Below are 16,887 nucleotides of genomic sequence, written 5' to 3'. Positions count from 1 at the left end.
ACACTGAGGGTACTGTACTTGGACTGGGAATGTGTTACTGTAGGAGAGAGTCTGATTTACAAGGAGACCTCAGAACTCAGCTCAGCTGTCTGCTGTTTTGGTATTTAAGCTCCAGATTTTGAGGATTACTGGTACTCTGTATCCCAAACTACCCCTGGGCATCACATTCATCATTAGATCTACAGGAGAGCTTCGGTAGGGGCTAGGGGTCGACCTGAGTTTTTAAATAATGGGTATAACGCAACCAATGTGTTAACTGTTTGTGTCTCCCGTCCAGGTGTCCTAGTGTGTTCTGGTTGTACCCCAGAGATGGCACAGCGGAGCGGGCAGGAGGACCCGGAGCGGTACCTGTTCGTGGACCGCGCCGTGGTCTGCAACCCGGCCACACAGGCCGACTGGACAGCCAAGAAGCTCATATGGATCCCCTCGGAGCGCCACGGCTTCGAGGCGGCCAGCATCCGCGAGGAGCGCGGCGACGAGGTGGTGGTGGAGCTAGCTGAGAACAGCAAGAAGGCCATAGTGAACAAGGACGATATCCAGAAGATGAACCCTCCCAAGTTCAGTAAGGTGGAGGATATGGCTGAGCTCACGTGTTTGAACGAGGCTTCAGTGCTGCACAACCTCAAGGACCGCTACTACTCTGGCCTCATCTATGTAAGTAGGATAGAAGTCCTGCTTTTGACTTCTGACTTGAGAAAACCAGGTGTAGGCTTATTTACCTAACATTGGTATCTTATTGAAGTGAACCAGTAGCCTTTCCCCTCCCTTTTTAGTATATTGTACCCAACTAACCATCACATCAACCAGCATTGTCCAATACCAAACCCACAGAGACCCCCAAAACCATTTGTCCTTAGATACACCACCATATCCCAGGGTTCTAATAAGTTGGCAATGGCATTAGCAATGTCCCAGATAACCAGCGTTTCCCTTGTGATTACGACCCACTTAGTGACATGACATGCATTCCTGGAATAGATGGAAAGTCAGTTAGCCGCCTGAGACCCAGAGAGAAGGGAGGACAACTGTGATTGCCTCCACAGTTCCACAGTACCAGCTATTCCTGTGGTCCCCCACCCAGGTGGCTGCAATAAGAGGCAGAAGGACAGCTCGGGGATGAGGTCATTTTGGGATGTTAATGAAGCAGAGGTTTTATTGTTGGACATCGCTAAAATACTTTTAAAACACCAGGAAATCAACTCCAAGTGATTTTAATTTTGGAAATCTGTTCAAGTATTCCCACACATAATAGAGAGAAACATGGAATAATATAGAAATGGTTTTAAATGATTATGTTTTAGTCAAATATTATATCGGTTTGAGCTTCTTGCTTCAAATGATTTGTAATTATGTACCAGCCCCCTGACCATCTGGTCAATAAAAAAATGTTGATGATCGCTACTAGTAACAAAGTGGGCCATTTGTCATAGTAACTGACCTGCTAGAAATGACAAGAAGGCCTCTCGACCCAAACCCCATGCCCCGTCCAACACACTCCCTGGCAGGGGCTGGATTGCTAGGTGAGCACCAGGCTTTAGTGAGGCCCTGTCGGTGCTCCATCCATTCATGTGGCTAATAGTGCTAATGTAATGGCTCCCTGCCAATGGGCCTGATCTGCAGTAATCAGCCAGCCAGGGAGGGAGGCTCGTGCTGAGTCATTCACACAGACTAACTGTACCGCCTTCACAGGGCTCTTTGTCTCCCTGCAGATAAGCAACAGCTGGCACAGAATAACTGGCATATTTTCAACCTTCAGTAGTACTGTACCTAATCCACTACTTGATTAAAAAATAACTCCCTGTCAAGTAGGGCTGACCACATTTAGTCAACTGGTCGATTGTTTGGTCGTAAATAGATTTTGTTTTTCATGGTGCACAAGACACCTGTCTATTTTTCACCTGTCCATAGAGATGGCACAGCCCATCACTCTTATGACACGTGCTACTGATATTGTAAATGGTTATATAATGTAAGAATAATGGTGCAACACTAATAAATATATTATTTTATAACAAATGCGCTTTCTCCCGTGATGGATAGCGGGCGCTGTCCGTGGTTCTGAAACGTAATCTTCAGGGCACTGTTGAATTGGCGCCTTTCTCTATATGTTGCTTAGTGCATAATGGCGTAGTTAACCAGCATGTTGGTGTTGAGAACAATGTGGCGGAGGCAGCAGCGGAGTGAGGACATAAGGAAGCAGCCCTTGCCTTAATTGTCTAAGAAAATTGAGGAGAGAGGAAACCCCAACTTTATTAAGTCTATAATCAATAGCCTAACTATTAAACATGACTGGCTTTATAAATCATCCATATATATCTACATTATATAACCAATAAGACAAATCCTGCTTCTGTTGTCAGAATGAGTATTTGTTTAATAGCCTACTGATTTCGTGACCACCAAGCCTCATGCAACCTTAAAATGTAGAATAAAGAAATGTCACAAATTCAGCTGTTTTTAATCTTTGCTCTGCTGTAATACAATCTTTACAAAATGTTTTGTTTGTTAGAACAGACTCTGGTATTACATTTAATTTATTTACTGTTGTTTACACTTTTCCAAACGGACAGAACAATGATATGGTAATCTAACTGCTCCTGTTTGTCACACATAATGTGCACGCAGCTCTCGCTCCTATAGCCTCCTTTTTCTTGATTTTCTTGTTGTTATTTAGCTCTCGCTCCTAAACAATGATAATACTGTGATCTAAAAGCAGCTGTTTGGTACACAATACTCACACAGCACTTGTTCCTATATCCCCTCCTTTTTCTCCTTCTCCAATAGTTTCCACGACTAAGTCAAATCTCTTCCACACATCTGACTTCCCCTTTCCCTCCAGAGCAATTCCCCCGTTTTCTTTTTCATGTCTTCTGCATCCATTATGCTGTCACATTTGTTACGATGTTCTGAGTTTGTTATAACAAATGTATTGATGTGATTGTGATAGGCTATAGGTCAGGACCTATTGGTCACGTGCATGCCAGTTATACATGTTTGACTGTGATAGGCTATAGGTCAGGACCTATTGGTCACGTGCATGCCAGTTATACATGTTTGACTGTGATAGTCTATAGGTCAGGACCTATTGGTCACGTGCATGCCAGTTATACATGTTTGACTGTGATAGGCTATAGGTCAGGACCTATTGGTCACGTGCATTCCAGTTATACATGTTTCACGTAAAGAGAGCAGGGGATGGTGGGAAAAGGAAATGTTTTTTTTTTTATATACAAATGAGGTATTTTGGTAACAGAACATTTCAGCCAGAGAAACAAGTAAGAAACTAAATGGCTGTAATTATGTGGCAGATTCAGCACGGACAGCGCGATAAACACTTGCTGTGCTGCGGTGCCTGTTCACAGAGGCACTCGCTGTCATTTGTTTTTAACACAGCGTGGCCATCGGGCTCCCTCTTGAGCTATTTGTGTCTTAATTATTTAATCAAACATTATGCTTAAAGCATCAGACAAGCTCAGTGTATATAGTTGGATTTTATTCAAAGACATAGGGTGTGTCTATATATGGAAAAAATACACGTTCTACAGATGACTCTCAGTCGACCAAGATTTTTTTTTGTCAGAGACAGCCCTACTGTCAAGTTCGCTGGATCTGTATTTGGTTTGGGCGGTATCCAGATTGTCATACCGGCTATGTGCCATCCTGGGATATTCGGTATTACCAGCACTGAACACTAAGGGCGCTATTTTCAAAAAGGGAAAGGGGGGATACTTAGTTGCACAACTGAATGAATTCAAACGAAATGTGTATTGCACATTTAAAGATGCACTATGCAGAAATCACAATTTCTTGGTTTCTGAAATGTGTATAGTTTGCCTACTTTCGGTTTATTTATGCTTTAATGTATGCCGGGAACAGTTGTTTTTTTGGGAGTTACCTGACTTGCTCAAGGGAAGAACTGCAGATTTTTTCACCTTGCCGGCTCGTGCACTCGAACCTGCAACCGTTTGATTACAGGCCCAATGCTCTTAACCACTAGGCTACCCCCCGAATGCTAACGAGAGCGTTGCAAACATTTTATACATTTTATCCTAAACTATTGGCAGGACAGCCATCCCTGCTAATAAAGTTCTACAAGTAACAAAATGCTACTCACAACTTGCTGCATGAACAAAACAAATATTAGACAGCAAGACTCTTGATCAGGGTCTCCGTTAGCAGGTAATAGCTGCCTTTTGGCCCATAAAAAATGTGAAAAACAGAGAAATAAAATCGGCACCAGCCTGTCCTTGGCAAGGATTTAAAAAATTCCCCATAGCGAAATAATGCTTTTTAGCCTATTCATTGATGGAAATACTAGTCGATGTTAATACATTTGACTGGTCATGCTTTTTGGTCTATAGGTTCATTTACATAATTTAGTTTGATGAAATTGGCGCTGGTGTATATTTGTTATGTATCTTATTTAGCACACATTACGCGTTGAAAATAGTTTGCTTCAAAGTCACCTAGGCAAATCTGACCATATCTGTGGAGGCAATTACTTTCATAAAGACTTCCATATGCCATTGAAACCAGTAGTCTATTTCACACATGTTCTATTGGTTTTCAACTTTCTTTCATTGTCCGGTAGCCAAAGGGACAATCCTAGTCATTTTAGCAACCCATGCTAGTTGTTGCATATTAGAACTCCCCAATTTCTACATTTCTAACTGTATTTTACCGCTAATTACATTATGAAACAAATTTTCACACGTAGCCTACTGCCCTGGGCACATTGCTGTGGTTATAATGTGAAGAAATAATTGTTTATTGACATTTTAAGCTAAATGTTCTGATCTGTTGCATCAGACTCATTGCTTTAGAATTGTTTCTAGGCCTAGGCCTCCTGCTGGTTGTATGAATTTGGGATCTATCGTCCCACAACTGTCAGTCTTTTTGTGCTATTTCTTTCTCGACAAGCTGACCAATAGAATAGGTCAACTTTTCTAGTATGAGGAGTAGTAGATTGACAGGGGCTTTTGATTTTGCTGTTCGTTACGCATCTTGTTGGCTGAGGAAAAGTAAATGTAACATCTTCAAAATGTGCCATGGAATTCAGTAAGAAGGACGCACATCGTTGCATCCTCAACTTGCGTGTTCTGTTAAGATAAATGACCATAATCTAAATGGGATTTCTGTCATTCTGAGCACCGTGTGTGGACGCCCTAATCAGGTTACGCACCCAATGGATATGGGTCGGGTAAATTTATCAAATGTCCTGGTAAATTCAAATGGTGCCCGTCAAATGTCCAGGGAAACCCTGCTCTTTTTCCGGGAGGGGTTTCTCTGTTGTTACCAAACGAAGAAGCGAACCACTAAATTAGCAAACAAAATGCAGAACTGCAGAGCATTTAGCAACCTTTAGACAGTTAACTTAGTTATAAGATATCTATCTGGCAAACATTTAGTTGTGAATGTAACTACATTACCTGGCGCGTGCTGCACAACAGCGTGTGACTCACAAGGCTCCAGTCTGTCGTTGTTGTGTGCTTGTAAACAAACACCACGTGACTGGGGACTACTGGTAAGCTTCATTATGAAAAATGTGACAGGTGAAATGAAGAACGCAGTCTTTATCTCCTAACTGATTGCACAAGTTGAGTGCAGGCATTTACTTAAAGTAGCTACGAATATTCAAATGTGTTAAACTTCAAAGAAATAGTTTCAATGGTAATGACGGTATTGAAAAACCATCCTGTGAACTAGAGGTCGACCGATTATGATTTTTCAACGATGATACCGATTATTTGATGACCAAAAAAGCCGCTACCGATTAATCGCCCGATTACAAAAAAAATGTAATATTTGTAATTATGACAATTACAACAATACTGAATGAACACTTATTTTAACTTAATATAATACATCAATAAAATCAATTTAGCCTCAAATAAATAATGAAACATGTTCAATTTGGTTTAAATAATGCAAAAACAAAGTGTTGGAGAAGAAAGTAATATGTGCCATGTAAAAATGTGTGCCATGTAAAGATGTGTGCCATGTAAAAAAGCTAACGTTTAAGTTCCTTGCTCAGAACATGAGAACATATGAAAGTTGGTGGTTCCTTTTAACATGAGACTTCAATATTCCAAGGTAAGAGGTTTTAGTTAATATAGTATTTATAGGACTATTTCTCTCTATACCATTTGTATTTCATATACCTTTGACTATTGGATGTTCTTATAGGCACTATAGTATTGCCTGTGTAACATAGCTTCCGTCCCTCTCCTCACCCCTACCTGGGCTCGAACCAGGAACACATCAACAACAGCCAGACTTGAAGCATCGTTACCCATCGCTCCACAAAAGCCGCGGCCCTTGCAGCGCCATGGGAATAACTACTCCAAATCTAAATGCGAGTGATGTTTGAAATGGTATTAGCGCACACCCAGCTAACTAGCTAGCCATTTCACATTGGTTACACCAGCCATTAGGCTGATAGGCTTGAAGTCATAAACAGCACTGTGCTTGTGAAGAGCTGCTGGCAAAACGCACAAAAGTGCGGTTTGAATTAATGATTACGGGCCTGCTGCTGCTCAGTCAGACTGTTCTATCAAATCAGACTTAATTATAACATAATAACACAGAAATACGAGCCGTTGGTCATTAATATGGTCAAATCCGGAAACTATCATTTAGAAAACAAAACGTTTATTATTTCAGTGAAATATACGGAACCGTTCAGTATTTTATCTAACGGGTGGAATCCCTAAGTCTAAATATTTCACAACCTTCAATGTTATGTCATAATTATTATTCTGGCAAATTAGTTTGCAATAAGCCAGGCAGCCCAAACTGTTGCATATACCCTGACTCTGCGTGCAATGAACGCAAGAGAAATGACACAATTTCACCTGGTTAATATTGCCTGCTAAACTGGATTAGTAGTTATAACTAGTGATTATGATTGATTGTTTTTTATAAGATAAGTTTAATGCTAGCAAGCAATTTACCTTGGCTTCTACTGCATTCGCGTAACAGGCAGGCTCCTCGTGGAGTGCAACGAGAGGCAGGTGGTTAGAGCGTTGGACTCGTTAACTGTACGGTTGCAAGATTGAATCCCCTGAGCTGACAAGGTGAAAATCTGTCGTTCTGCCCCTGAACAAGGCAGTTAACCCACAGTTCCTAGGCCGTCATTGAAAATAAGAATGTGTTCTTAACTGACTGGCCTAGTTAAATAAAGGTATATAAAAAATAATAATAATCGGAAATCGGCCCCCAAAAATAACGATTTCCGATTGTTATGAAAACTTGAAATCGGCCCTAATTATCGGCCATACCGATTAATCAGTCGACCTCTACTGTGAACTATTTCCATATACCCCAGTATACGTATATACGGTATACTGCCCAAATCTAATCTGGATGCCTTTGTCGCTCTTCCATTTCACTGTCTCTCGCTCTCTCCCTCTGTCTCTCCCTCCATCTCTTTCTCTCCCTCCAACTCTTTTAAAACATTTATTTTAACCTCCTTAGGCGTCATAGTTAGTTATTTTTTCACATTTCCTCAGATCAAGTAAAGCAATGCATGAGTTACCAGGGGGGAAGTAGACTGCTGTAATTAGTAGTTAGCATGTCATGGCAGCCTAAAAGCAGCATGTGCTGCCTGCAGAGAAGTGTATTTCTATTTTAGACAATTACACCCTGACACAGTTTGGAGGGGGAGATATTCATTTTATTCTGAGAGCTTTATATTATATATATATAGTGCATTCGGAAAGTATTCAGACCTGTTGACTTTTTCCACATTTCGTTGCGTTACAGCCTGATTCAAAAATGTATAAAATCGTTTTTTCCCCCTCATCTATCTACACACAATACTCCATAATGACAAAACAACAACAGGTTTGTAGAAATTTGTGCTAATTTATAAAAAATAAAAATGCCATATTTACATAAGTATTCAGACCCTTTACGCAGTACTTTGTTGGAAAACCTTTGACAGTGATTACAGCCTCGATTCTTCTTGGGTATGATGCTACAAGCTTGGCACCTGTATTTGCGGAGTTTCTCCCATTCTTCTGAGCAGATCTTTGTAAGCTCTGTCAAGTTGGATGGGGAGCGTTGCTGCACCGCTATTTTCAGGTCTCCAGAGATGTTAGATCGGGTTCAAGTCTGGGCTCTGGCTGGGCCACTCAAGGACATTCAGAGAAATGTCCCGAAGCCACTCCTTCGTTGTCTTGGCTGTGTGCTTACGATCGTTGTCCTGTTGGAAGGTGAACCTTCCCAGTCTGAGGTCCTGAGCACTCTGGAGCAAGTTTTCATTAAGGATCTCTCTGTACTTTGCTCTGTTCCTTTTTCCCTCAATCCTGACTAATCTCCCAGTCCCTGCCGCTGAAGACCATCCCCACAGCATGATGCTGCCACCACCATGCTTCACCGTAGTGCCAGGTTTTCTCCAGACGTGACGCTTGGTATTCATGCCAAATAGTTCAATCTTGGTTTCATCAGACCAGAGAATCTTGTTTCTCATGGTCTGAGAGTCCTTTAGGTGCCTTTTGGCAAACTCCAAGCGGGCTGTCATGGGCTTTTTACTGAGGAGTGGCTTCCGTCTGGCGACTCTACTATAAAGGCCTGATTGGTGGAGTGCTGTAGAGATCGTTGTCGTTCTGGAAGGTTCTCCCTTCTCCATACAGGAACTCTAGAGCTCTGTCAGAGTGACCATCAGGTTCTTGGTCACCTACCTGACCAAGGCCCTTCTCCCTTGTTTGCTCAGTTTGGCTGGGAGGCCAGCTCTAGGAAGTCTTGGTGGTTCCAAACTCCTCCATTTAAGAATGATGTAGGCCACTGTGTTCTTGGGGACCTTCAACGCTGCAGACATTTTTTGTTGCCATTCCCCAGATCTGTGCATTGACACAATCCTGTTTCGGAGCTCTACGGACAATTCCTTCAACCTCATGGCTTGGTTTTTGCTCTGACAGGCACTGTCAACTGTGGGACCTTATATTGACAGGTGTCTGCCTTTCCAAACCATGTCCAATCAATTGAATTTACCACAGGTGGACTCTTATCAAGTTGAAGAAACATCTCAAGGATAATAATAATAATAATAATATATGCCATTTAGCGGACGCTTTTATCCAAAGCGACTTACAGTCATGTGTGCATACATTCTACGTATGGGTGGTCCCGGGAATCGAACCCACTACCCTGGCGTTACAAGCGCCATGCTCTACCAACTGAGCTACAGAAGGACCACAGGATGATCAATGGAAACAGGAAGCACCTGAGCTCAATTTTTAATCTCATAGCAAAGGGTCTGAATACCTATGTAAATAAGTTATTTCTGTGCAGATAATTCAAAAAACCTGTTTTCTCTTGTTCATTTTGGGGTATTGTGTGTAGATTGAGGGGGGAAATATTTAATGCATTTTATAATAAGGGGTCTGAATAATTTCTGAATGCACTGTATATATAGATATTATATAGAGGATATTTTGTAGAGAACATTATATATACAGTTCTGGATAAAATGAAGAGACCACTGCAAAATGATCAGTTTCTCTGGTTTAACTATGTATGGGTATGTGTTTGGGTAAAATGAACATTTTTGTTTTATTATATAAACTACTGACAACATTTCTCCCAAAATAAAATATTGTTATTTAGATCATTTATTTGCAGAAAATGACAACTGGTCAAAAAAACAATAAAATGTTGCAGTGTTGTCAGACCTCGAATAAAGAAAATAAGTTCATTTTCATTTTTAAACAATATTAATGTTTTAACTTTGGAATAGTTCAGAAATCAGTATTTGGTGGAATTACCCTGATTTTCAATCCCAGCTTTCATACGTCTTGGCATGCTCTCCACCAGTCTTTCACATTGATGTTGGGTGACTTTATGCCATTCCTGGCGCAAACATTCAAGCAGCTCGGCTTTGTTTGATGGCTTGTGACCATCCATCTTCTTCTTGATCACATTCCAATGGGGTTCAGGTCTGGAGATTGGGCTGGCCATGACAGGTTATTGATCTGGTGGTCCTCCATCCACAATGTTGATTGACCTGGCTGCGTGTCATGGAGCATTCTCCTGCTGGAAAAAACGACTCTCAGAGTTGGGGAACATTGCCAGAGCAGATGGAAGCAAGTTTTCTTCCAGGTCAACCTTGTACGTGGTTTGATTCATGCATCCTTCACAAAGACAAATCTGTCCGATTCCAGCCTTGCTGAAGCACCTCCAGATCATCACAGATCCTCCACCAAATTTCACAATGAGTGTGAGATCTGGAGAGGCCTACAAGCCAGTGTCCCAGCAAGGTCTTTCCCAGACCGAAATTTCAAGGCAAACAGGGGTTTCCAGTTGTCAAAGCTCTTTTGAAGAAGCACAAAGAAGCACAAACGGGCAACGTTGAGGGCGTAGACGCAGTGTTCGGCCAAGGAAACTTACTGCAGCAAATGGAAGAAACATCCTGCTTACTTCCCTTAGCAAACAGAAGATGTCCAGCAGTGCCATCAGCTCAGAATTGGCAGAAAACAGTGGGACCCTGGTACACCCATCTACTGTCCGGAGAAGTCTGGTCAGAAGTCGCCTTCATGGACGATTTGCGCCCAAAAAGCCATACCTCCGAAACAAGGCACAGCGACTCAACTATGCATGATAACACAGGAACTGGGTGCATAAAAATGGCAGCAGGTGCTCTGGACTGATGAGCCAAAATTTGAAATATTTGTCTAGCAGAAGGTAGTTTGTTCGCCGAAGGACTGGAGAGCAGTACATGAATGAGTGTCTGCAGGCAACAGTGAAGCATGGTGGAGGTTCCTTGCATGTTAGGGGCTGCATTTCTGCAAATGGAGTTGGGGATTTGGTCAGAATGAATGGTCTCCTCAATGCTGATAAGTAAAGGCAGATACCATCAGGGAGTCATCTGATTGGTCCCAAATGTATTCTGCAGCGTGACAACGACCCCAAACATACAGCGAAAATCATTAAGAACTATCTTCAGCGTAAAGAAGAAAAGGAGTCCTGGAAGTGATGGTATGGCCCCCACAGAGCCCTGATCTCAACATCATCAAGTCTGTCTGGGATTACATGAAGAGAGAGAAGTACATGAAGAGAGAGAAGTACCTGAGGCTGCCTAAATCCACAGATGAACTGTGGTTAGTTCTCCAAGATGTTTGGGCCAACCTACCTGCTGAGTTTCTTCAAAAATTGTGTGTACCTAGAAGTGTACCTAGAAGACTTGATGCTATTTTGAAGGCAAAGCTTGGTCACACCAAATATTGATTTGATGTAGATTTTTCTTCTGTTCATTCACTTTGCATTTTGTTAATTGATAATTTTAATGTCTATTTTTGAAAGCATTCTTACATTACAGTTTTTTTCCATACCCGCCTAAAACTTTTGCACAGTATTGTGTGTTTTGGTTGATGTATGATCCTGTGACTTTAATGACTCTCAGGTCACAGGGTCACTCCTCTGTCCCTCTGGTGGTGCTGAAGATATTGGATTGTTTTTGCGAGGCTGTACATTGCAGTTTCTTGTAAAATAGGTTTCATATGCACTCCGGTCATAAAAGAACAACACTGAGGTATACAGGGAGCTCTGCCGATCCTGAACTCTCCTGGTGCCACAGGTTCTTGACCCCTGGCTTCCCTATGCTAATGAAATAGAATGTTATAGGCTGAGAACTGTAGGACTCTCAGAGCCAAAGATGGTTAATAGGCATGACTGGTGCCGACCACCTTGCAATCCAATACAGTAGAGGCCAGGGACATTTCATAGGGAACAGTCCCACTTTGAAACTGCCGATGACTCAAACCTCAACAACGCTGATGTGCTCCAGGTGCGTATTGAACAAAGGCTGTTGAGGTGGTAAGGAATGACACTTGCCTCCAGATGTCTGTTTTTTGTAGTACTGAGCAATAAACATTTTTTTCCCCCTGTGAGCTCAATGCGCATGTTGCACCGTTTCTCTAGAAATGAATCAGATACAGCCTGAACTGTGCAATGTAGTAGGGAGTTTCCAACAGGGCCAATATTCCACATAGTTTAGCGCATAAGATGCGGTAATTAACTACAATGGCCATAATTACATTTACATTTAAGTCATTTAGCAGACGCTCTTATCCAGAGCGACTTACAAATTGGTGCATTCACCTTATGACATCCAGTGGAACAGCCACTTTACAATAGTGCATCTAAATCTTTTAAGGGGGGTGAGAAGGATTACTTTGTCCTATCCTAGGTATTCCTTAAAGAGGTGGGGTTTCAGGTGTCTCCGGAAGGTGGTGATTGACTCCGCTGTCCTGGCATCGTGAGGGAGTTTGTTCCACCATTGGGGGGCCAGAGCAGCGAACAGTTTTGACTGGGCTGAGCGGGAACTGTACTTCCTCAGTGGTAGGGAGGCGAGCAGGCCAGAGGTGGATGAACGCAGTGCCCTTGTTTGGGTGTAGGGCCTGATCAGAGCCTGGAGGTACTGAGGTGCCGTTCCCCTCACAGCTCCGTAGGCAAGCACCATGGTCTTGTAGCGGATGCGAGCTTCAACTGGAAGCCAGTGGAGAGAGCGGAGGAGCGGGGTGACGTGAGAGAACTTGGGAAGGTTGAACACCAGACGGGCTGCGGCGTTCTGGATGAGTTGTAGGGGTTTAATGGCACAGGCAGGGAGCCCAGCCAACAGCGAGTTGCAGTAATCCAGACGGGAGATGACAAGTGCCTGGATTAGGACCTGCGCCGCTTCCTGTGTGAGGCAGGGTCGTACTCTGCGGATGTTGTAGAGCATGAACCTACAGGAACGGGCCACCGTCTTGATGTTAGTTGAGAACGACAGGGTGTTGTCCAGGATCACGCCAAGGTTCTTAGCGCTCTGGGAGGAGGACACAATGGAGTTGTCAACCATAATCCATTGCACATCTACTTGTCCGGTCTGTGTTTCTTTTACGCCTTCTGCAGAAGAGATAAAATAATGCGTGATTGTGAGAGGATATAGAGAGCAGCTGTTGCTCCTCAAGGTGTCTCTACCTGAAAGTGCATGATCTAAATGATTGATAATTGGTATTCAGCAGTCATGCCTTATTTACTTTGAAGATCTACAAAATAGTGATTTTGTCAAGACAGTATAGGCAGCAGCTCTATAGAGATGAGATGATGACTTGGAATGAAATAATAGTCATCAAATAAAACACATTTAATATACATAACAAGTGAGATATTTGAGTAAAGTAATGTGAATGAAGGTTAATGGACAGTCACTACCATCATGGGACATTTATTTATTGTTTTATTGTGTGTTGTTACAGCATTTAACCCACATAATGCACAGCGCATTTAACGTTTTAATAATCGAAATCGAAACAGTGAAATATTTTTTGTAATCGAACCGAAACCGAACCGACCTCAGAAAGCACTAATTGCTCAGCACTCGTTTTTGGTCAGCTGCATAGCATTCTCGTTTCCCCTTGTGGTCTGTGGCCAACCTCAATGCCCCCAGGAAAGGGCTAGCTTTTGGCCTGAATTTGTGATGTGTTATTAAATGCATGTGTTTCTGTAACCTTTTAAGTAACAGTATCTGCTGTATCCTTTGTACTGCAACAGTGCAGACTGGGAAGACGGCCCAAGGCCTGGAGCTTTGAGTTGATGTTTGGTTACCTTCATCTGCAGACATCCCCTCTTCAGTCTCCCCTAAGCCTGGATTTCACTGGAGCATGGGTGTTTGTTCTCAATTGAAACCAATTGAAACCAAGAGAATATTTTCTTTAAGTCCCCATAAGCAGACAGACGGGACCCAAACCACTCCTTTCCTGCCTGATGCCTTAGACTCGCAGCCTGGTCACAGGACCGCTGGGATGAGTGTGAGGCAGAGATCAGTATGCAAACACAGCACACAAACACACACACTGTGTAGATGGAGCAAAATTGCTTGCTCTGCACTAGTGCGCCTTTGGTCTCCTCCCACGCTCAGACCCCAATGCTATTGGAGCACTGGAAATGAAGCACTGCTCATAGTGAACAATATTAGACCATTCTCTCTATAAACCCTTTGAAAATTCTATTCTCCATAATCATCGCCTCTTTTCAATATGCTATGACAATTAAAACGGAGTGGCACTGAGCTGAGCTTCGCAGACGGAACAATGTTGAGAATGGGAATGAAAACATCCACTCTCTCCATGGAGAGGCCCTCAACTCTTGCCGTTGCTCAGCTACGCTCAGCTTGGGCTTGGCACGGGGGACCACTTGGACATTTCCGGAGAACTGGGAACCTAGTCAACTGTGTCAGAGTTCTCCGTTGTTAACCACAGCCTGGCTATCTGGGTACACTACTTTGTTGTACTGAGAGACAGGTTCTTGGCTCACGCCTCCCTCCACCTAAGGCATCGTGCTGTGTGAGATATATATTTTCTTGGCCGGCGTCTCACCCCGATCTTTACTGTATTGAGAGAGAGGGACAGGTTCTTCGCCAAGGCCTCCTTCCCTTCATATACCTCCTACACGTCTCACCCCCGCCTGCAGACCCGGAGCCCCACTAATCCACCAAGTACTCCCCGGGGGGTGCCATCCAGGCTGGGCAGCCGAGTCCAATCTCTCCCCGACCCCACTGCTGTCTCTGGGTCTGGGCTGCGCCAGCCGGAGTGCTGATCCGTCTGCCTGGCGCTGCACCCACTGTGGCGGGCAAGGGGAAGGGGCGACAGGTGGTGTGGTGTGTCCGCTGGCCCTACTCTGCTGCCAGCTAAAGGTGAGGCTTGCAACTATGTGGGGATCTGTGGATTCCGCAGGAATCTCTTCCATAACTCCATACATACTCATCGACCAGTGCACCAAGATGAATTGCAGTAGAATGTTAGTTACCCCTGTGTAGCCACATACCCCTTGCTAGTGACCCCTGCATCCATCATTTTTCTCCCCAAAAAGCGACCAGTCCCCCAATGTGACTCATGAACATTCGTCCCGCTGTTCTTGATTTCTTCCTTTTGTGGTGTATCATTTTAATTTGGCCATTTTACTGCATTGTTAGGAGCTAGTAACATAAGTGTTTCGCTGCACCGCTATAACGCCTGCTAAACTGTGTACGCAACCAATAAACTTTGATTTGATTTTGATTTGATCTCTGCTTCCTCCCGAGCTTGTTGTTGCTGTGGCTGATCCATGACCAGGCTAGAGCATATCTCTGCCCTTCCGAGGGATCTGTCTGTGTACATATGAAAGACTGGCCATCTGGTGACCCACTCACCCCTCCCCTAATGCACACCATGATATCCCCCAAAATCACTGCACCACGTGTCGCTTCAAAGGGACCGTTCATCACATTCTACAATGGAGGTGGTGTCATTCATCATGACCTTCAATATATTGGCATTATTTTTATATCACATAACACAATGCCACAAATCTCAGTCATGCTGCAATCAAATAGAGTACAGTAAAAGTCCCCTGTGGTCCAAAGACTGAGATAAGAGGTGTAGCAGCTAGCTTGTGTGTGAGCAGACAACTTTGTTTTCTCTCCCAGAGGAGAAGGAGTGTGTGTGACTCACAATCGCATTTCCCGCTGCAGGCAGGCGACAGCTGTGGCGGTGAGCTTTGCTCCGCAAGAGTCTTTCAACTAGGACCCTGCCGCTACCCCCACCCCCCACCAGTATGCCGCAGCCACACCGCCATTGTTCCAGCTCAGCAACTTGGTTAGCCGACCTTGGGCCCCTCTGCAGCCCCCTGTCTTTTGCCTCCCCTGCCCCAACACGATATACAACATAGTTACATGAATGTGTCTCTGCCGCCCAGCCAAGCTTGGACTGACCGAGAGAGAGGGACTGAGAGATGGAGAGAAAGGGTGCATGGACACAGAGAGAACGGCAGAATGGGAAATTGACCCTTCTGCATAATCACCCGTCCCTCCTCTTACTTGGTAAATGGAATATCCTGGCCGGCAGACTGTAGACAGGGATTAACCCTCTCCTCTCCTGGCCTGCCCCCCCCACCCCCTCAGTCTGACACTGCAGGGATGATATGGCAGTTTTGTACGCAACTGCAACGACCCCCATTTAGAGGTCTGCATTAGTGTTAAAGAGATCAGATGTGTTGCTCTCTGTTTCGGGTTATTACAATGCATCACACACACCGTAACTCATTCCCTGGCTTGAGTGTGTTGGACTGCACTGAATAAAGAGCTGTCCTCTCAGTCGGATGCAATGAGCTGGTGGCGGAGGAGGAGAAAGCTGTGAGTGCCATGTGGGAGGAATCTCAAATGGTGCAGCACTTTGGCAGCCATCCTCCTAGCAGCATCTATATCACAGAGACTGTTTCTGTATGATCCGTTTTTGGAGGTCAGGGGGAGAGTGAGAGATAAGGGATAATAAATCTCGGCCAGTGTGCGCGGTGGCTCTGAACCAGAGGCAACCAGTCTTTTTATGATGCCTAATCATTATGATGGTAATGCTTTATTCTCAGTGCCTGTAGCAGCAAACTGAAGGTCAACCTTATCATTAGGCTACTTTGATACGGACCAGCAACGATCTTCGTTCTCTCATTCCCTCTATGCCACCTGTATGTATCCTTTCACATCTTCATTGTCCTTCCACCACCATACAAGCCAAGGTCAGGATATTATTCTCTTTGTGCTTAGTCACTGTCCACTAAGCAGTTCACACTCCTTTTCATCCCCACAGTGACTGTACGTACATACCCCAACCAGAAGCCATGGATTACAGGCAACATTCGCACTGAGCTAAAGGGTAGAGCTGCCGCTTTCAAGCTGCGGGACTCTTAACTCGGAAGCTGACAAGAAATCCTGCCATGCCCTGCGACGAACCATCAAACAGGCAAAGCGTCAATACAGGGCTAAGATTGAATCATACTACACCGGCTCCGACGCTCGTCTTATGTGGCAGGGCTTGCAAACTATTACAGACTACAAAGGGAAGCACACCTGCGAGCTACCCAGTGACACGAGCTTAC

General features: G+C 44.0%; 1 protein-coding gene across 8 annotated transcripts in view; it reads left to right on the top strand.

The window, feature by feature from the left end:
- LOC124003499 (myosin-10-like) overlaps positions 1-16,887 on the top strand; it is a 98,506-nt gene that overhangs the window by 1,699 nt on the left and 79,920 nt on the right. For all 8 annotated transcript variants that reach the window (XM_046311793.1, XM_046311791.1, XM_046311788.1 and 5 more), the window contains exon 2: positions 278-654. In XM_046311793.1, coding sequence (XP_046167749.1) covers positions 310-654 — 345 coding nt within the window. In that variant the 5' untranslated portion in view covers positions 278-309. The remainder of the gene's footprint in view (positions 1-277; positions 655-16,887) is intronic.

This window comes from Oncorhynchus gorbuscha, linkage group LG18 (genome assembly GCF_021184085.1).
Source record: "Oncorhynchus gorbuscha isolate QuinsamMale2020 ecotype Even-year linkage group LG18, OgorEven_v1.0, whole genome shotgun sequence".
In the NCBI taxonomy this organism is placed as follows: Eukaryota; Metazoa; Chordata; class Actinopteri; order Salmoniformes; family Salmonidae; genus Oncorhynchus; species Oncorhynchus gorbuscha.
The sequence above is the reverse complement of the archived record's forward strand: the minus strand, read 5'-3'. Positions and strand labels throughout refer to the sequence as shown.